This window comes from Nelumbo lutea, chromosome 2 (assembly GCF_056320005.1).
Source record: "Nelumbo lutea isolate HS-2025 chromosome 2, American lotus-T2T, whole genome shotgun sequence".
NCBI lineage: Eukaryota > Viridiplantae > Streptophyta > Magnoliopsida > Proteales > Nelumbonaceae > Nelumbo > Nelumbo lutea.
Window position 1 is genome coordinate 37,433,817 of NC_142685.1, and position 22,127 is coordinate 37,455,943.

General features: G+C 37.5%; 1 protein-coding gene and 1 long non-coding RNA gene across 2 annotated transcripts; one reads left to right on the plus strand and one right to left on the minus strand.

The window, feature by feature from the left end:
- Positions 1-9,467: 9,467 nt before the first annotated feature.
- On the plus strand, positions 9,468-11,542 carry LOC148869917 (uncharacterized). Its single transcript, XR_016106965.1, has 2 exons — positions 9,468-10,156; positions 10,293-11,542. It is a non-coding gene; the product is annotated as an uncharacterized LOC148869917 (long non-coding RNA).
- A 21-nt stretch (positions 11,543-11,563) lies between these two features.
- Positions 11,564-17,615, minus strand: LOC148869918 (glutamate receptor 2.8-like). The gene is made up of 5 exons (XM_088968582.1): positions 17,333-17,615; positions 14,821-16,169; positions 13,651-13,963; positions 12,422-12,828; positions 11,564-12,112 (listed from the first exon to the last, which is right to left on the minus strand). The coding sequence occupies exons 1-5, from the start codon at positions 17,613-17,615 to the stop codon at positions 11,564-11,566; spliced, it is 2,901 nt and encodes a 966-aa protein (XP_088824708.1).
- Between the last annotated feature and the right edge of the window lie 4,512 nt (positions 17,616-22,127).

Consider the following 22,127-nt stretch of genomic DNA (forward strand, 5'->3'; position numbering starts at 1 on the left):
CACCTCCTCCTCTTCTCTTGAATGAGGGAAGCTTGTTACTTTTAATTTGAAGGATTAGGGGAAGAAAAGATCTCCAACATATATAACTAAAGATTATTCATGGATAGTCCTTTGAACACCTTTGAGTTCAGCACCCACAGATTGCACAAGTAGGATATATGAGAGATCAGGTCACCAACAGATCTCTCTTTGTTGTCAAAAATCCGATTGTTTCTTTCTTCCCACACCCCCACATTACTTCTTGAACCACTGTGCACCAGTAAACTTTTCCCCTTTTTACTTAGCCCTCTTCCTTGCCATTGCCAAAGAAAGTTTTCCATACATTCAAGAGTTATCCGGCTATAACCAACAAGGTCTAAGAAATACACCCAAATCTTCCTTTTTCTTTGCAATGTAAAAGGAGGTGCTCCGCTGATTCACCATTGCTGAGACAAAAGGATGCAAACATGGGGGGGAGGGGAGATGCACATCTTATCTTTGTTTTCCTTCTATAACAAAAATCACAAGTGTTTATATTTTTCAAACAAGTCTCCCACACAAAAAAGGAAACTCTAGGATGGATATGGGAAATCCAAATCACAAGAGTTGTACTTTCTTTTGAAGAAAAAAATGGTAATTATATTGCTAGACGTATTAAAATTTAAAAAATGTATAAGTACATCATGTGTATAGTGAGAGGCTATACAAGGAAGCTTAAACCACACCCAAAAAACTAAACAAAGTTAACTTATGTTATTTCAGTAAAAAAATTGTTATAATAAGAAATAAGAGTTCAAGGGGATATTCCTGAAACTTCTATTTACTAGCCATGACTGTGCTCTCCCTATCAGCATCGTTAGCACTTCCTCCTCTGGGGTAGGTATGTTGTGGAAAATTCTTGTATTGTGGGCTGATGCTCGAAGCCACCTTTCCTTAGACCCTTTGTGTTCCATTCTTCTAATACTACCACCAACACAGGTGGAAAGCGTTAACAAATTGAGCTTCCAACTTAGAAACAAAGGGATCAACACAATAATAAATGGTTTGTAGATTTCATATCATGTGGGAAAAACATATACCTGGTTGATGGGAAACATGGGGTTTCCATACGTCTATGCACAATTGTCAAGGGCCTAGTTGATAAAATCACCCCCCCCCCAAAAAAAAAAAAAAAAAAAAAAAGAAAGAAAGAAGGGACTACACATTACAAATCCCAGACTCTTGAACTTCAGCAGCAGGAAAGGGTTCTGGTGTTTGAAGTCATTGACAACAGAAACCCAGGACTCCAGTTTACCCATATCTAAAAAATGATGGAATTTTAAATAAATTAATTTCAATATCTCAACAACACTCCAACATAATAAGTATTTGATATATGGCCATTGCATGCCATAGAATTATTAACAACTAAATAAGGCTATCTATCTATCTATCTATCCATAAAGTTTTAACAGAGAGTTTAACAAAACCAAAAAACACCAGGTCAGAGGCCTTTTCTCTATTTAATGTGAAGGAGAGAGAGAGAGAGTAACTATTGAGAAAAAGAAAAAGAAATAAACTTTGTATCCATCTCTTCTCTTCTTTCTTTCTTTTTAAAGCCCTTGGATCTTTCATGTTTTAATGGTAAAAACCCTCAAACAAAGAAGAAATAATAAGGTATGCAATGTTGTTTAAAATAATTGATCTTTATTTTTACAATTTACTATAAAAATAATTATATACTTTGGACTAATTATATTAATAAATTTTAGCAAAAATCATAAATTATTGATAATTATATAATAAAATAATCACTTTTTCAAATTATTTGCTAGTGCTATATTTTAGGGTAACAAAGATCAAAAGGATATATTGATTGTCATCCATTGGAAAATTAATTTCAGAATACTTCTTTTTTATTTTTTATTTTTTTTTTGCATTTTCGGTATTTTCAGTATTTTTCATTAATTTACAGCATTTTCCAATAATTTATAGTAATTTTTTCATTTTCAGTAAATTTTCAACAATTTTCAGGTATTTTTCAATATAATTCACATAAAAAAGTTAATAAAAAATTTCAATAATTTACATTTTATTTTTAGTAATTACTGAAAATGTTTTAATTAATTTTCAGTATTTTTTCATTAGTTTTGAAATATGTTTTAGAATTAATTTTCAATTAATGTGCATTTTCATAATTTTGTTGTTCTCAGTATTTTTTTTTCATTATTTTCAATAAGTTTCAAAGTTTTTTCAATTATTCCTTTTTCAATAATTTTTAAAAATGGTTCGATAATTTTCAATTGATTTTCAATAAATTTTCACTGGAAAACTAATTACAGCAAAAAACAATATAATTCTTGATCCCTTTTTAGTCCTTTCTTAATGATTTTCATATGCTTTTCAGAAATACTTTGCGTTTTCTGTATTTCATTATCTTTCACTAATTTTCAGCATTTTCTATATTTTTTAGTAATTTTTCATTTTTTATAATTTTTGAATAAATTCAGTTTTTATTAATAATTTTCACATAGAAATATTAATCACAATTTGCAATAACTTTAATTTTATTCTCAGTAGTTACTAAAAAATCATTTTAAATTTTAAATAATTTTTAGAAAAAAAAACACATGGGTAAATTTTGAATAATCTTTAGTAATTTCTCGATAATTTCCCATTGAATTCCAATTAATTATTAGGTGACTTTTGCATATGAGTAATTTTCAATATTTTTCAGTATTCAACTTTTTTGTAATCTTCAATAAAATTTAAAAAGTTTTCTTTAATTTCTGAAATTAATGTACATTTATATAATTAGTGAGAAAATTAGTAATAAAGAAAATCAGTTGAAATTACAAAAACTATCTTTTAATATTAGTGAAAATTTTTAGTGGATTCTTGAAGATAATTAAAATAAATAATAAAATATTGATAAGAATTCTTAAAAATATCTACTGAAATTTATAGTTTTGAATATTTGGTCAAATAGTTATTATTGGTAATTAATCATTTAAAACCAATTTTTGTATAATTTTCATAAATTTCAAAATTAATAACTATTTACTGAAAATAAAAAATTAAGTTGAAAATTATTATATTAAACATTGATAATTTACTGAAAGTAATGTTTGGTAAATTTCAGTATTTTCAATATTTATTTCACTAATTTTCGGTATTTTCAATAATTATTTCACTAATTTTCAGCATTTTTCAATAATGTTTGGTATTTTTTTCATTTTTAATAATTTTGAGCAAATTTAAGTTATTTATTAATAATTTTCAAATAGAAATATTAATAAAAGTTTCAACAATTTTCAGTTTATTTTTACTTTTCTAATTATTTTCAATATTTTAATTATGTTTTAGGTTTTTCATAATTTTCTGTATTTTTAATTAATCTTTAGCAAAAATCAATGTATATATGGGTAAATTTTGAATAATCTTTAGTAAATTTTTGATAATTTCCATTTGATTATCAATAAAACTTCAGCCAACAGCAATTTTTTTTTTTTTGCATTTTCATTATTTTCCTTAATTTTCAATATTTTTAAATATTGAAAACATTATTTTTGGTATTTTTTCAATATTATTCAATATCTTTTGCATATGAGTAATTTTCAGTATTTTCAGCATTTTTATTAATTTTCAAATAAATTTAAAAAAATTTCTTTAATTTCAGTAATTAGTGTGCATTTTTAGAATTAATGAGAAAATTAGAAATAAAGGAAATCAATTGAAATTACTAAAATTAACTTTCAATGTTAATGAAAATTCTTAGTAGATTCTTGTTGATAAATAAAATAATAATAAATATTGATACCAAATTCTTGAAAATAATTGCTGAAATTTATTATTTTGAATATTTTGGCAGTTAGTTATTATTGGTAATTAATCGTGGAAAAGCAATTTTTATAGAATTTTCATAAATTTGAAAATTAATAACTAATTACTGAAAAGTTGAAAATACTAAAAATCCCTTAGTTATATTATTATTGTTATTATTATTATTATACAACCGGTGTACTACACGGTTCGGATCTATATGATCCGAACAGTGTTTATCGAAAACGGATCGAAAATGACCCGAATGGTTCGTCTTCTTCACCTGCATAGTAAAACAGGTTCTGCGACGCCCCAGGTCACTTTTTTTTTTCATTTTTTTTTTCCGGATTTTTTCCCTTGTAATGGGTAGGTTTGAATGTTGTACAATATTTTATATATTTTTGAACACAAAAACATTAATGGTTGTAGAAATTGTACTTGAGTTTTGTTCTTGCAACTTTAACCGCAGAACCAACTTGAACCTTGTATTTTTCACCAGAGAACGCACCTGAAGCAACATGTTCAAGCATTAAAGAGAATGTTAATGTTAAACCGAAAACGAAGATGAAAAAAGAAATGCTAACCAAAGGAAGAAAACAAACCTGGAAATGAAAATCCAAAGAAGAAACCCTTTGCAAAATTGGTCTAAAAGCAACTGTGCAACCAAAAAATGAAGTCCAAACGTCTCCGACTATATCAAACAATATTGAAGAGAAGAAAAACAAAAAATGAAGAAAAGAATAGAAAATAAGAACCTGAAATGTCTCTGCAATGTTCTCAGCTTACAAAACTCTAAAATGTCTCTGCAACTTTGACGAGAAAGTATGAATACTTTTTTGGAGGAAGGAGGGAAAGCTGTTTGGAATACCTAAGCTTTGAAACCAAAACTTCTATGCAGGAGATGCTTTTAAAGTCCAAACGTCACAGCTAAGGCTACAAATGTCAAAAGGAAGTTTCCATTAAGCCTAGGGCGAAATCCCACAATTTCCCCTCGAGGACTTTGAAAAGAAATGGCTGTCCCAAGGCCGCCACGTTCATGTGCCATTTGGGTCTCAAACAATTTGGCTATATCAGAAGGCTTACTTTCTTTCGTTTTTCCTTTTCCTTTATTACTCTCGTTCATGTTTGAATAGATGTACTCAATGTTTGCATTGCCAGGTTTATTTTCATGGATCATGAAGCAATTTAATGAATGAAATAATATACAACATTAAATTCGATATAGTCTTAATCTTAATTTATTAATATAGATATATGCAACTTTTATAATTATGGGCCACTCAATAATCATCCATGATATTGGGGTATATGCTGGGGTACGGAAGAAGGCTATATTTAGAATTATAATAATAACAAATGTTGGAAGGGAGTTCACTCAATTTATTACTTGACACATCAATTTAAGGATGGGAAGTGTTGACATTTAGAACTTTTCAAAAGTCAACTTTAGCCTCTTATATGAACCTTCTTATATATTACATAGAAAAAATACCCTCATTCATATTTCTTGAAGGGAAAATTTTTTTCTGCATTAATGTTAAGGTGGGAATCATGAAAGGCTTAAGTTCAGGTTTAAAAAATAGGGTAAATTTTTGAAAATTTACTAAAACTTTTTAGAAGTTTGGTGATTGCAATCACCTCCTCTGAACTTTATAACGCAATTACAAGTAGACCCCCTTTGTTAGAATCCTCTAACAAGAGGCACGGAAGTGTCCAAAATACCCATGCAGTAATTACTGAAGCTGATTTATATAGGAAAAATACAAAATTTATAAACAACAAAAAAAGAGAAAATTTAAATTTGAAGCTTTATCTTTGAGCGATTGATATGAAGGGCAAGTTTGGAAAATAAATCAATTTGAAAAAAGAGATCAAAAGGATTTGGACTAGCAACTCGTATAAAGAGAATTTGAAAAATAAACATTTTGGTAAAAAATAACCACATGGGTATATTGAACATTTTAATTTCATGCCTCTTTTTAGAGGATTCTAACAAAGGGGGTCAACTTACAACTATGTTAGAAGGTTTAAGGGAGCTGATTGCAATTACCAAACTTCAGGGGGCGTTTCAACAATTTACCCTAAAAATAAAACAAAATTATAAGATTGTAAAACTATTAATGTTTGTCGATGAGATCATTACTATTGTTAATTTCAAAATATATTATTCTATTTACTAATACAAAAGGCTCAAGACACATTTTAGTATTGAAGGCATATTTGGTAAAGTATTAAATCCATTTCTTCCCATCAAAAAAACCCTATTAGTTTTGTGGTCTAAGGGATTGCAAGTTAATAGGTAAACCTAAGGGGAAGTGTTAGTATTTGACCCAAACTTAACAGAGAGAAAATTAATTCCATCATCATCATCATCAGCAGGAGCAACAACACCTAAGCCTTGTCCCAACTATATCGGGTTGGCTATATGAATCCTGTTTAATTTTCCATTCCATCCCATTTAGTGCCATATACATTGTTAAATTATTGCATTAAGATCATGTCTTATAACACCCATCTAGACCCTTTTTGGTTTGCACCCAGTTCTTATAGCCCATTGAACTTGTAATTAAATAGTTTTTTTTTGAGAAATTGTTGTATATGCTTTTCTGTGCATGTGTCCAAACCATCTTAATCTACTTTCTCTCATTTTATCTTCTATTCGAGTTATCCATTTAAGCATTAGCGTTTCTATCATATTCATTTTCTTGACAAGCTATTTCTTAACAGCCCAACATTATACTCCGTACAACATAGCTAGCCAAACAATTGTTTTATACTACATTTATAACCTTGTATTTTTTAGTTTTATCACTTATTCATCTAGCATTCACATTTCTAACGCTGTCAATTTTTTAACATGTTGTTTCTCAACTGCTTGACACTCCACTCCATATGACATAGTTTCGATTACAATTGTTCTATAGAATTGGCCTTTTAGCCAAAGTGGTATTAGCTATGACATAAGAATTCAGATGCACCCATGCACCTATCCTCTAATTCCATGGGTGATATCCTCCTCAATCTTTTTAGCTGTTTTGAATTATTGAGCCAAGATAATGGAAGAAGTCACATTGAGTTATCTCTTGGTTAGTTGTAAGCATATCTGATTTGCCCTCCTATCATTATTAAATATATATTGCATATATTATGTTCTACCTAGTCCTACTTATTTAGAAACCTATTGTTTCTAATGAAGTTGTCCATAAGACTTTTCTTTTTTTTTTTCTTCTTTCTTCATTTGACCCTTTGCTAGTTTCATTAATTAATAATATGTCATCCCTAGTAAACATTAACCAGCATTGGACCCCTCTTGAATTTGTTTAGTGATTTCATCTATTACAGCCTAATGCAAGTAAAGAAGTAAGAAGTGCTAAACCTTTAGTGAAGACCCATTCTAATGGTAAAATCTGATGTCTCTCCCACAAAAGTTTTAACATTAGTTTGTGCGCCCTTGTATATATCTTTAGTTAGGTTCACAAACCTATTTGGGACTTATTTTTTTTCCAAAACCCACCATATTACCTCTCTAGGGACTCTATCATATGCTTTTTCAATATCAATAAAAACCATGCGGAGTTCTCTCTCTCCTCTCTTAAATTTCTATCAATAATATTAATGCAACTTACTCTTAAGAAAATATACTAATAGATATTGGATTAAACTAATGCAAAATTATCCTTTTTTGATGCCAATCAAAGCTATAAACTTCTCCTGCTCAATTACACCAAATTAATGCTAATATGTTTCCTATTTCTTGATAAACCTATGAACCCACCCAGTGCAATTTTTTTGAAGGATAAAAGAAAATTTTATTAAAAATAAAAGAAAGGAATACAACTGACAGACCAATAGAACATTCAAAGGCACTACAAAAACATAATCAAGCCTTCCAAGCTTCCAAACTAAAAAGTCCCCTTCATCCCTCTTCTTCTCTCGCGCGCCTTCTCAGCTTCTTCCTTGAACCTTTGGAAGGCCTCTCTAGCGAAGTTTTCCCTGCCCTAGAAATTTAAACCCAACGACTTTGCCACCTGCACATCTTTCTCTACTTTGGATTAATCTATAGACCTTGGCGCCTCTTCCTCCGCATCCATCTTTGTCTCATCCCTTTGAACTGTTTTGAACAACCTTTATCGAAATCCTGGGTTGAGTCTTCTTCTTTCCTTTCCTCCCTACTGAAATGAAGCAACGACCTCCGGCTCTCCCTCTTCTAGAATTGGATATGAGTTTACGTCTTGATTCCCAAGAACTCTTCTTACTAACTCCACTGAGTACCACACTCTTCTGTCTGCATTCTTCTTACAAAGCAGCCTCAACCCTGCACTCTTCTTGCTAGAATCAAATTTCTCAAATTCCTAGCCAGGGCGGAATGCAATTTGTCTCTTCTGAGGGTTATGACCGCTTTGAATCTGTTCCAGATTGTTGGAGCTGGCACTAAACAACCCTCTGAGCCTAACCTACCTTCTTTAACTATCAACCCCTCTCCTATCCCCATAGATGGGCTCGCAATCTCAACGTCATGAGGTCCAACTTTAGTAGCCTGCATTGCAATCGGTGCGGCCGAAGCAACCACAGGACTCAGGAGCCCCTTAAAAGGTCAGCCCATGGGCCCAATTCACTAATTCACGCCTTACACCTCCCTCAAGACCCGACATCTTTGAAGCTCTGTCATAGGGATGGCAATTTTTAGGGAATTTTTGGGTATCCAATCTGCCCTGACCCTAATAGGATCCGTTTATCAAAACACTATAGGGTTTGGAATTTTAGATTAAAACCCTATTGGGACGGGTTTGGTTTTGACTTTAGGGTATCCAATACCTGATACCCGGGATGCATAAATATGAACCTATTATATTATATATCATGCATAAATTTATAAATTTTAAGTACTAAGATAATTATTCTATTATTAATATTTTATTTGTATAAATTTCTTGGGATTAAAATCATCATTTAATGTTAATTTGGATTTGATAGATTGTTTATTTCATTTAGTTATAAAATGCTAATTTTAAATATTATTTCTTTTAATTTTTAGTTAGAATTCTGAATCATATACATGTATTGATTGTTTTGATAAGCACAAAAGTTAATAAAATCTATTTTATTTCATTATATAACACAAAAGGCAAGATGGCTTAGTGGCATAAAATAGTGTTAAGAGATTTGATGCTATCATTAATTGATTTGAGCTTAAGTCGCACTATAAGCATTAGTAAACTATTTTTTTAGTAAAAAGCGTTTGGTCAAGGGGTTTAACGGGTTTAGAACAATACGGGTTTAAGAAATTGAGAGAAAAAGTTAAACGGGTTTGAGACGGGTTTGGAATCAAGGATACATAGGTGGGTTTGGAAATGGGTAGGGCGATTTGCACGGGTACTCTACCGGTTGCCATTCCTACTCCATCACCTTTTCTTGAGAAGGAAACAAGATTTGAATTTGAAAATAACCAAAAAGGGAAAATTCCACTTTAATACCTTAAACTTAGGGATTGCAATTTCCCCCAAATTTCTATATCCTATATATAAATTGTCTATAAAATAAATAATTTTTAAGTAGCTACCTAACTAAAAATTCAGAGATTCTCCATGAGGAATGCATGCCCCACCGTGAACCCGCCCCGCCACTGGAGATAGGGCGGGAATGGGGCAAAATATCTTGACGGGGCCAGGACAAAGAGGTGGTGCCCTGCCCCATTCCTACTAAACTTTAGGGATAGTGTCTACTATCTAAACTTTCGAACGTATCACTGCCTGTAATATCTAAACCTTCAAAAAGAGTGTCAAATTGGTCCCTATGAAGCCAACTTTCAAAGAAGACATTATTCCTGGCATCGTGCATAAATGTCAGATGAACTCTTTATTGGGAAGATTTCCGATTCTCTTTCTCCTCTGAGGCTATTACCTCACTACCAATATTTAACATACCAAATAGCACCGCCGCCCCTACCACCTTCCCCAGCGATTCATCGATGAATACCTCTAGGATCAGGTTCGAGAGACCCGAAAAGCAGCTTAAGACCAACGGTTGGAATTCTTGCACCACGTAAAACAGACCTTCGATCCCTTAATCGTCGTCTTCCCCCAATTTTCTTTCTTTTGGCAAGCCAAACTCGTCAGAGTGTGCACGCTCATCAGTCGTATGGGAATCCACTCGGTAAGTAAACTCGAAGGAGGAGGCAGTGTCACCGGCGAACATGCTCTTCCCCTCCCACGTTTCTGATCAAAATTATGTATCCAAACCCGGGCATGGGACTAAGAGGGTGAACCCAGCGACGACGAGGCCGGCGCAAGATCATGTAATAGCAGAGAGGAGGCGACGAGATAAGCTCAGTCAGCACTTCATAGCTCTCTCAGCAATTGTTCCTGGCTTGAAGAAGGTTAGTTCCCAGACATTATTATTAATTCATTCTGTCAGAGACTAGCTAAGCTTTCTATTCTTAAGAAAAATTTCTAGCGTTAAGTAACAAAAAATGAAGAATTTGATTGGAAATTTATAATTTGTGGTTGAAGCAGTCTGTTCTTGGAGACGCTATCAAGTACTTGAAACAATGCAAGAGCGAGTGAGGACATTAAAAGAAGGGGCCGAAAAGAAAACAGAGGAATTCGGTTGTGTTGGTTAGAAGAACTCAGATGTTGGTCGAAGATGACAACTGTTCCTCGTATGAGAACTTTGGCAGATGTTGCTATGATGACGACGTGCTCCCGGAGATTGACTTGAGAGCCTCGGACAAGAACGTGATCATAAGAATTCACTGCGAGAAGCGGGATCGAGTTGCCGCCTCTCTAAAACAAAGGGTCCTGCCGCGTTTCACCAGAGACCGAACGTCGGCGTCTTCTTCTCTGGCACCGATGCAATCTCCCCCTCGTCCCTACTCCCACCTGAAAAGGATCGAATTTATTTCTTCTTTCCTCCCTTCCCCTATCAGACTTGGAATCCCCCAAACTTGACAACCCCTGCTTCTTCCGCCTCTTCTTCCACTGCCACCCATCGGAAGCCTCTAAGGGATCTGGCGTTAGAGATTTCGGGCCTTCCACCACGAAACTCACTACAAATAACTCTCCAAAGACCCCCACTGTCAATTCCTTAGGAACCTTGTCCGGTGCTTCTGCCCAAATCCAAAGCTTTACAGCCTCGAGGTCCCTCCAGTTCGGGTTATCCTTTGCGACCCCGGCGAAACCCCCGACAGCGTTTCCTAGTTCCTTGAAAGCTTCGAGACACCAGGCGTGGAGCAGTAATCCGAAGATTCTCACCCTCCACCTCCAGGACCCTCTGTTGCTGCAGTCTCTCTCCAAGCCCAACAACCAACGGAACAAACCCAGGTTTCTACCTTCAAATCGGTACGGGCCTCGCTCTGCTGCCCGTATAGCTTCTAACTCCGAATCCAGCACGATTAGAAATCACCCGCAACTCCGGTTCCAGCATCGACACCTGACAATGCTCCCCTTCGAATTCCCCTATCAAACACCTTTTCAACCAACACTCCCTTTCTCTCACCCCTGCTCCGGCGGCAAAGACTATGCGGCCTGCCGGAGTTACGCCACCGATGCTTCACTGGTCTCCGAAAATCCAAAACCAACCAGTTTTTATGCGACCTGCAGATTTCTGCATGCCAATCAAATGGTGGAAAACTCATTATTCGTCTAAGTTAGGCTCAAAATCAAACTGATTACATTTGTACTGCTACATATGGAAGTTTGGATTTCTTTTCTATTTAGTGTTGATCTTTATATATGGTACAAGCATATACATACATTTAACTGCATTACTGATCAGCCTCAAATTGTCACTCTATATTATGAAAAAAGCTATGATGATTAGGGGTGCTAGGTTCAGTGCATGAGAAACCTTCTTCTTCAGTGAAGATCCCATCTCCATAGCTGGAAATAATTGTCGTTGCAGGACTCTGCAAAGTACTCATATTAGGTGTAACCTGATCACAGTCTCTAACGTCTATTGTGTGCCCACAATCTGGGGGTTTCCCCTCGTGGGATGTATCAGTAGAAATCTCTTTCTTCTGATCAAATTGTTTTATCATGGAGGTTACTTTTTGCTTCACTGAGCCTTCGGATTTTAGTATATTTTTATGCTCGTGAAGGAATACAAAGAAGAATATGAAGAGGGCGGAAGAAGAAGAGAGCCCAGCAACGAGGAAAAGGCCTCTGAAGCTATCTATAGTGAGGCTATTTGAAGTTACTGTGGTTGCTCCTTGCTCTGGACAGTCTTCTTGTTGTCCAAACCATTTTTGCTCAATCTTTGACATTGTTTCTCCCTCAGTGATGTTCAAGATTGCCGTTGACACATCAGGTACCAATGGAGAACCCTTTGGAAAGACCTACAAGACATTAAACCCAGAAATAGCCACATCAGCAAAAGAATTAAAACACATTATTCCTGAATTGTGTTTTTGTTTTGAGAAGAAAAGGCAAGTTGATTTTATTTCGAAAACAAATTCTGGAGCACAAATATTTTCAGAAATTCACATTGGAGAAAACCCCATTTAGTGTTTTGATTTTAAAACAAAGGAGATTGTGTCTGATATTTATTGGGTGTTGTACAGTCACAGCAAATGAACTCATTCCAAGTGCAACAACATAGACCAAGAAAAGCATTTTAATCTCCATTGAGAGAGAGAGAGACTCACAAATCCAAAGCCAGCAATCTTGTAGGTGGGTCCCACCACGGTGTACTTCTTACAATATTTAGCAAGAAAGAGCTTAACAAAAGGGATCTCATCCACGATTGCAGAAATGCCACCGTTCCGGCTCCCTCTGGAAAGAGCCTCATGGAACTCTTCAACACTGCTATAGGACTTAAGCTTCGATCTGTCAACCTTCAAACTCTCCATGAGCCCTGCGGCGAAAGAACCCTTCTGATAGCCAATATATTCTCCATTCTTTATGATATCCTTTAGGTCTGTAATGGTTGGTTGCAGTTGTTCTACTGTTAACATGGACGTTAAGCTAGCTGTGTAACTCGATGTCAGAACAAGGACAACAAACACCCATATGATCATCACAAATCTCGATAGATTGCTCAGCACCTTCTCTTCTGCAAATAACAAATAATGCAATTCGCCTTTTAGATTCCTTCAACTAAGCTGATTAAGCCATGGCCAATCAAATTAAATTTCTATACCTTCTTATTTTTAATCAACTCTGTCTACAGGAGTGAGATTTTCTAAGTTAAGAAGCAAATAGTCTTACAATCCGAAGTTGTTAGACAGACCAGACACAAAACTGATTCGGCCGTGGCCAATTAAATAAATTTCTACCTTCTTATTATTAATCAATTCTCTCTCTAAAGGAGTTAGATTGTCAAAATAAACATGCTCTATCAATGGGTCATAGGTCAGGGCCTGTTCATATAGTTTGATCATTTGAATCAAACCAGATGGAGGAGGGTTGTGTCAGGTTGGCAGCCAGCTCTATAAAAATTAACTCGATAAAATAAATAATACAAATTGCAATAGTTTACACATGTATTTGAAATGGGAAATTACAATCTATGATACCCAAAAGATATGGTACGGGAAGAGCTTTGTCCACTCCATCAATTTTGATGAATACCACCTGATTGGTCACCTCTTCTATGATACCATTCAGTTTAAGAGTTCAAATTAGCCCACTACAACGTCCCACAGCACATCTCTGCCGTGTATTAGAAATATCTCCTGTTAATGACATTATCATTTTCGGTATTATCTTCGGGAGATGTTCCCGATACACGGCGGGAATGTACTGGGGGACATTGTGGGGGGCAATCTTGTGGGGGGCTGATTTGATCTCTCAGTTGATTGGCTGTAAGATTTTTGGATAATAAGTTTGACCAGGTCAACCCTCAAAGTCTAGCAAATCAGTGGAGAGTACTTACTGTGTGCAAATACAAGCGTTGAGAAGGAGAACCAGAATATCATCCCAACTTGTCTGTGAGGTGGACCCCTGAAGTCTACATTAATACGGTGCTCAAGAACCCAGACAACGAAGCCAGTGAAGATGAAAAAAGCTCCAGTAGTTAGCCAAAGATCCATTGTAAGAGGTTTCAAGAAAATCCATGCATTTCTTCTCTCATCATCTTTGATGGGCACAATCATCGACACCCCCGATTCTGTATAAGGCAAGGTGAAGTCTACGTACAATGATCGATTTGCTAGAATTGTTATATCTCCGACTACAGCGTCAAAATTCTGTGCTCCAACGACCATTCATTTTTATTAGTACGACAAATATTTGTTGAGAGAAAATGCATTGTATAAATATGCATGTCATAGAATGATCTGCAATAAAAAAAAAAGTAGAGAATTGAATTACAGAAAGAAAGATCATAAACTGGTTTATGTTGCATGTGTATTAACTTTTCACCTCTCTTTCTTCTTGTCTACCCTCAATCTCACAGTCCATATATATCAACTCCTGTACTCCATTTATCAAAAAGGTGATGCGCCCAAATCACTCACCAAAAGTGGGGTTTTACAAGGTTTCTTTAAGTTCACTTGGGCTATGTTTGGTTTGATAGAAAACAAGAGAGATTCTCTTATTTTCTAAAAAAGGTAGAGAATAAGGCTCATTGTTGGGGGCCGTTTGATAACAGCTGAAGTGCCTGAGTTGAATGGATTTTTTCTGTCTTTTAGTGAATATGTCATTAAGGGGGTTGCTAGATCTTTAAATTAAAGACAAAGTAATAAGTTATTCAATTCATCCATTTCAGTCATTAATAAACGGGCCCTTATAATATATATATATATAAAGAGAGAGAGAGACCCATTTATGTTGGAGAAAATATGAACACGGAAATAGGGGTCTGAAATCAGAATTGGGTTGGCTATTCCAATTCCAACTGTTTGATTGGATGGAATCAGAATCCCATTTCCATCCCTGCTGGAATGACATTCCCCCATTTGAGGGAATACCAAATTATAGACTATGTGAATAGACCATTCCCATTCCAATTTCAAAGGATTTCAATTCAATTCCAGTTGCAAACCGAACGGACCCTTAAATTAAAACAAATATAGAAAGTAAAGAAGATCGTATGTTTACCAACCTGAAGATATACTTGATAGACTAGATCATTGTAACTCAAGGAGCTCGTACCATTGGCCAACTCGAAGGGAACATACTCGTAGGGGACAGCATATGGTAATGACTTCATTACTTTCTCGAACACATCTATGCAGAAGCCAGTGACTGTGGGGGAGCTGGTGGGAGAAGACCTCTCCACTTTTACAAAATCAAGGAAGCCGTCTTTGACAGGAACTCCAACTCTCAGTTTCTTCCCACTTGTTGGCATTTCCCAACCCTTTGGCACCTCCAATTGCTCACCTGGCCATATGATAGCTCCAAGACCATCCTTGGAAGTTGAGTAGTTCTTCTGATCACCTGGCTTCAGTAACTCCTTAGAGAGCCCATAAGTTGGGCTCCAGAATCCAATCCCTCTCTCCCCTTTTCCTATCACATTTACTATTTCAAAGGTTGAAGATGGCAGCTCCCCATCAATTAGGTGGTATTCTCCACTTAATCCCTCAAATCTAGTCCTCTGGAGGGCTCTGAGTAGTTCTGAACCCACTTGGGAGACTCCAATATTAATAGATTTTAGGTCACTAAAGTTTTTTCCTGGAGGTTCCAAGTTCTTGAATCCTGGATGATCAACACTAACTTGCTCCGCTGACTTGGCTAGTGCCCAGATGCTATCATATGCCCATAATCCAAAAACGTCTAATTCAATTCTATCCATGTGAATATTCTCTTGACGGAACTTCCTTCTCCATCTTGTTGCAAAGTTGTTGAGCTTCTTGGATCTTGGAACATGAGGCTTCACACCCAAAACTCCTTGCATTGAATCAATCACAGATGGATCCAGGGAACATAGAGTGTCTGTAAGCTCATACGTGATGATCCAACTATAGCCTTTGCTCATCATTCCGGCTTCCTTCGCCTTCAAGAAAACGCGAGAAGCGAGAGAAGATGTCATGTGCACTACATAAACTCTGGTTTGCATGGTCATTAGTTTGTAGAGTTCTTTGAGGATCTGATCATCCGTGGCCAAAGGAGAAATGACACTCCGGTAGGGGACCCTTACATTGATATCTTGCAAGGAATCAGTCAGAAATGGCACAAACCCTCTTCCACAATCTGTGTCTTCATAAATGGGCACAACTTCCTTCCATCCAAAGGCTTGGACAATTGCTGAAATAGGGTGAACTTGGTTGGAGTCATTCTGGGCGATTCGAACAAAATAAGGAGTTTCAGTGGAGGAAAGAAAAGGGCTTGTCGCAGAGAAAGTGATTACTGGTACGTGAGTTTTGTTTCCAATATTTGCTACAAAATCAGCTTGCCCCGATGTTTGTGGTCCTAATATGGCCCGCACTTGTACATTTTTCAACAGGTCTATAGCTGCAGAGAAATGTTAAAGAAATCAGAGCTTAATGAATAATTTACTATGGACTATGAGTTTAGTATCACAAAAAGAGGTGACCAATAAGGTGGATGGGGTGCTTTGATGATTGATGAAAGCTCTTCTGGTATCATGTCTTTTTCCAGCCTAACAAGCCAAAAATGAAAATGATCTTTGGTGTGAAGAAAGCAAAAAAAAGACATCAAAATTAAGTACAAGAGGTCAAGGAAAAGAATGTAGAGATGCTCTATTTGATTCTAGGTTAAAAGATCTGGGCTTATCTTTTTGTTTTGGATTGGTTATGTTCTTTGGGTTGCAAAGGTGTGATGGGTTTGGGCTCTAGCGTCTATTGGGTGGGGAGCCACGTGTATCTCACTGATCTCTATGGGTTGAATGCCATGCTTAACATTTTTAAGAGTAAAACATCCAACCCAATGCCATGCTTAACACTAGAATTTATTGGACTGGATGGACCTGGTCCATCCGTAATGGATTTATATTAGATTGGTGTCAAAATAAACCAATATCCGGTCCAGAATACAAGTGTCATTGGACCAAGTTTGGGTTTTGAAACCAATCTAAATTAAAAACATTTTGGATAGATTGAACTGTCCAGACATTGAATTGTACTGGTTCAAAATGGTAGAGAGTATTCATTAGATTGAGTTGGACCTGGTCCGTTTGTAATGGACTCATATTGGACCAGAAATCCAGTCCAATTGACACCTACTTGTGCCTCACTTATTGAAAGTTGTGAGGGCAAGGCAAGTGTGGGCATTTATAGGCTATGTTTGGTTTGCAAAATAAGAGAGAAATAGAAAGTTAATTGAAAAAGTTCATATGAAATTTTGTGAAAATTTCTTGTGAACTTTCCCTCAACATTCTTTCTCTTTCTTATTTTCCATCAAAACAAACACAACATAAAATTTATTTATGTTTTTTTAATTTTAATATATAGAAATGGCTTTTCTTAGAATGATCAATTGGGCTTCTATTGTGAGTGATCAGGGTGAGATAAATCATACACTAACCAACTAATTTCATAAGAATTGAAATGTGTCAAAATAATATGAATGATGATGACAATGCAAGAAGAAAAACTACAAAAAAGAATGCATAAAGTTAATGTTTATACAATCAATGGCCATGTTACCGTACATACCTGCAGATGCAGCTTCCACTACATCATTGTTGGAATCCCTAACATGAATCTTGAGCCTCGTCGTATAATTATGATGAGTCGCATAGAAGTCCGACAGAGCCATCTTTATGCAGCTTAATCCCACCTTTCCACTCCATGAATCCAAATCAAGAATCACTCCCACGTCAAAGGTGACCATCGTATTCTGAGCATCAAATTCTTCTGCACACAGACACAGCTTCGAAGGAAGAAAGAGAAGGAGCAGGAGATGAAGGTAGATTGCGTCCTTCCTGTTCTTATTCATGTTGGAGCTCTGAAACCATTCAACTCAGTTGTGTCAAGGTCGAGTTCAAGGCTTCATTCAAAGCACTACTGGGTTCGTTTTTTATAATAGACGGCGACCTAATAAGACAGTCCAACTGTTTCAAAGTTTGAATGGATCGAATCTAGAGAGATGTCACTGCCTGCCTGATGGACCGTAGACGACATGGTAATAGAGAAATTGTATATCTGACCACCACTTGACACCATGCAACAGCTTGGATGTCGGGCCATCAAACCGGGTCTGGTTATGGATCCGGACGGACCTACAACTGAACGATAAAAAAATAAAGAAAAAAGAAATGGTTTTTATTGATTTTCTCAAATAAAGAGATATTGTAGCATGGTTTTCAAAATCTGACCGGAAAAATTGGGAACCTACCAGTTTCATTTTTTCCCAAAATCGGGTTTTTGCCAAAAAAAACATTGATTTGGTCACTAAACCGCTGATCAGGCGGTTGAATCATTCAAACCGTTCAACGGTTTTGACAGTTTTTATTTTTTAATTTTTTTGTTAAAATGGTCAGACCATTCAACTTGGAAAATGAACCCCTGACCGGTTCGTTGTCCGGGTCAATTCTAAAAACCTTGTATTGTAGTTAAATAGGGATCTGAGATAATAACATAAAGCAATTTCACGCCAAACAAACTGGACTATCGAGTTTGACCGGATAAGACCCGACCCGACTAACAAAAAAACCAACACCCCCGGCCCATCAAGATATGATCACAACAGCGTCACTCCATGCAACAACAAACAGACCACACCATCCTAGAGATCTAATTAATCAAGATTCATCCACCAGCCCACTATATATTGAAGTAAAAAAATAAAAAGCTCAAATCACACATCCGTACTTTTTACATATGCTTTGACAATAAACCTAATTATTTATTAAATGGATAAATTTAAGTGAAAAGAAATGGACTATGTAACTTTTTTATTATGTCAATATGATTATGATTATATAATCGGTTAAGGTCGAATGAGTTCAGGACAATCTTATCCCAATCCCATTATAATTAAGGCACATGATGCAGACCCAGACCGTAACTGGGTCGGGTCAGGTCTATCGGGTGTACCCGAACCATTGGTTTGAGATACACGGACTACGTTGAACGGACTACGTTGAAGAAAGAATAATGCGTACAGTACACACCATCTAACCACAATCGTCTACCTCTTCTTCGCAAGTTGAAGGGGAGTGAGTAAATGAAGAGAGAAACGCGGCATCTGGTCAATTGGACCGAGTCTTCTCAATAGACGATGAAGTTTGAACAGGAGATAATTTGACTTGACAAGTAATTAAAAATTGGAAAAGCTTACTCGTTTTATTCGTTTATCGGTCACCAAGCTGTCGTGTAGCCTTATTAACTTATAAGCAATTAATCATTGACAGACTTGCAGATATAAAATATAAGACAAGAAGAAAAAGAAGACCCGACTATGGAATCGGAATTTTTTCTCAGAAAAGAAAAAGAGACTATGGAATCGGAATTCTTTTCTCAGTTGAGGTATATTTATCCATATCCATGTTCAGTTATGATCGTATTATAAATAATGATCCATCATCATATTAATATTAATTAATGACTAGAAGAGATCCCACATATTAATTAATTGGTATTAAAATTAAGCACGCCCATATAGTGATGTTAGCTTTTGTGTATTTTTGTGAGAAGGAGACGACTTAACTTTTTGGGGGGGGGGGGGAAATTTGTGTATGGATTAGTAATTAAAGGGGTCATACTTTTACAATTTTTGTTAGAAAAGATAAGAAAAATTGATAAAATTTTGCTTCAAGCCAAAGGAAGGGTTTTACATTGACCAATTGTTTTTTTAAGGGAGATTCAAAATTTTAGGAACCTTTGTTTTTCGTGGCTGGGGGTGCTTTTCACACACGTGCATGCTGAATCGGGCCAGGTCAATGTGTGTGTGCGTGCCTAATAGTGGCCTATGGGTTGTTTTATCTTGGCGATCAATTTGCATTCACCCGGCTACAGCATAGGGGGAAAATGCAGTTTTAAGGAGAGTGACCAAGTGGCATGACTCAACCCTCATTCTCTCTGTAATTTCTTAGATTCACAGTTCTGTCACATTGTTCAGTTTGAAAAGCGATTACCGATAAGTTTCATTCTACCTTCCTTATTACTTTTACAAAAATCTTAAAACTACATTTTATGGAACCTATCTCTGCTAACCCCATCATGAGAAATCGAATATTGATAACTGATGAGGGCAGATTTGGCCCTCCAGTGAAATTGTGACACGTGGCACCTCGTGCCAACTAAGTATGGCCTCTAGGCAGTTCGCCATAGGCAGCTCGCCACAGGTAGCTTGCCATAGGCAGCTTGCCACAGGCATAGGCAGCAGCTCGCCACAGGCAACTCGCCATAGGCAGCTTGCCACAGCCATAGGCAGCTTGCCACAGGCATAGGCAGCTCACCACAGGCAACTCGCCATGGGCAGCTCGCCATGGGCAGCTCGCCATAAGCAGCTCGCCACAGGTAGCTCGCCCTAGGCAGCTCGTCACTTGTAGAGAAGCTCGGTATAGGAGTAGTTTGGTGTATCGTAGGAAGATCTCCTACCTGACGACCTGGCCCAGACACTGACCCATTGACTGACATGGGCGCGGACCTGACAACCTGGCCCAGACACCGACCCGCCGACTGTCGCAGGCGCCGCCCTGATAACCTGGCCCAGGCGCCGACCTGGCCACTTGACACAAGCACCAGCCTGACGACCTCAAGGAGTTCACCACCGTACCCCGGTTCTGACCGGGTGTGACGAGTCTTACCATTTGGAAGCTTTTCACCCACCTAACCCGCGAGGACTCCAGTATATAAAGACTTTACCCCCCAAAGGGGAGGGGAGGGGGGAAAATGTGGAGGTAATCCCTGCTCTCTAGCTCTCTCATTTCTCCAATATTATCTTCAAAGCTCTCTACAATCAGAGTGCTAACTTAAGCGTCGGAGAGCCCCCGCCAGGAAAATACCCCCGGGTCCTCTGATGGGGTTCTCGCAGGTCCCTCAACTCCCGCCGCCTACAAAGAGGAAAAGATGGAGTTCTCGTAGGTCCCTTAGCTCTCGCCACATACAAAGAGGAAGAAAATATGGAGTTCTCACAGGTCCCTCAGCTTCCGCCACCTACAAAGAGTAGGAAAAGATGGAGTTCTTGCAGGTCCCTCAGCTCCCACTGCCTACAAAGGAAAGAATGCCACCTCATGCTGAGGGTAGTCGGGTTGCGCTGCACCAGGGAGCTCCACCATTCTCTAAGTCACAGGCCGCCTGGTAGGGAGTTTGCCACCAAGTATTTCTCCATCAGGCAATTCGCCACTAGGGAGCTCGCCACCGGGCAATTCGCCACTGGGGAGCTCGCCACCGGGCAATTCGCCACTAGGGAGCTCGCCACTAGGCAGTTCGCCACTAGGCAATTCGCCACCAGGGAGCTCGCCACTAGGGAGCTCGCCATCAGGCAGTTCTCCACCAGATAGTTTGCCACCAGGCAATTCGCCCCCAGATAGTTCTCCACCAGTTAGTTCACCACTAAGCAGTTCGCCACCAAGTAGCTCATCACCAAGGCACGTCACCACCGGGTCAAATAATGAGGTACTTAGCCAAAAAATTTTTACATCACAAAACATTGGTACGTGGCCAAAAACGGTTACATCAATTGGCGCCATCTGTGGAATCATGCTACAAAAAGCTAAGTTCTCATCCTACAAAAGCTAAGTTCTCATCTTACCAAAACTAAGTCCTCATTTTTTAGAAATTAAAGCTATCACTTTATGATTTACATTTTTTATGAACTAAAAGACTATGCAGGGAGATAACGGACTAAGTAGCTCTACCAACCTTACTTTCAATTCAGATAATGCCTCATCAATCCTTTCCACAAGGTTCCCCCTACAAAGATGAGCTCTTCGTGGCTTCCGCACGAGTCGGTGGCCAACAGACTACATAGGCGCCCTTACCGGTCGAGCCTTCCAAGGCTCCCGTGTGATCTGGCAACCTAAAGTTAGTAGTGCTGCCCCCGAAGGTCGAGCTCCTAGTAGCTTCTCGTAGGAGTGGGTGATCGGCATTACAAAGCTGATGTAGCAGAATCATAGCTCGACACCTCACAGGCAAAGCCTATGGACCACATTACTACTTAAGACACAGTCGCCTCTCCGGCACGGGCAAAGTCAAAAAAGAGTAAACTACGAGTCACTCCCAAAGCCTATGGGCCACATTACTGCTTAAGACCCGATCGCCTCTCCGGCACGGGCAAAAGTCAAAGAAGAGTATACTACGAGTCACTCCCAAAGACTACGGGCCACACTTGGAATTGGATCAGCACTTACTAGCTCGTCGACTTACGGGCCAAGAGAAATCTACTCCCTTCGCTGAGTTACTCTCAGCTCGGGAGTGGGGGGCAATTGATGAGGGCAGATTTGTCCCTCTAGTGAAATTGTGACACGTGGCACCTCGTGCCAACTAAGTATGGCCTCCAGGA

Coding starts and splice junctions, on each gene's coding strand:
- LOC148869918 (XM_088968582.1), bottom strand. CDS start 17,615: ATGAATAAGAACAGGAAGGACGCAATCTACCTTCATCTCCTGCTCCTT. Junction 16,170..17,332: donor AGTGGAAGCTGCATCTGCAG/GTATGTACGGTA, acceptor ATTTCTCTGCAG/CTATAGACCTGTTGAAAAAT. Junction 12,829..13,650: donor AACGCTTGTATTTGCACACA/GTAAGTACTCTC, acceptor TGTTATTTGCAG/AAGAGAAGGTGCTGAGCAAT.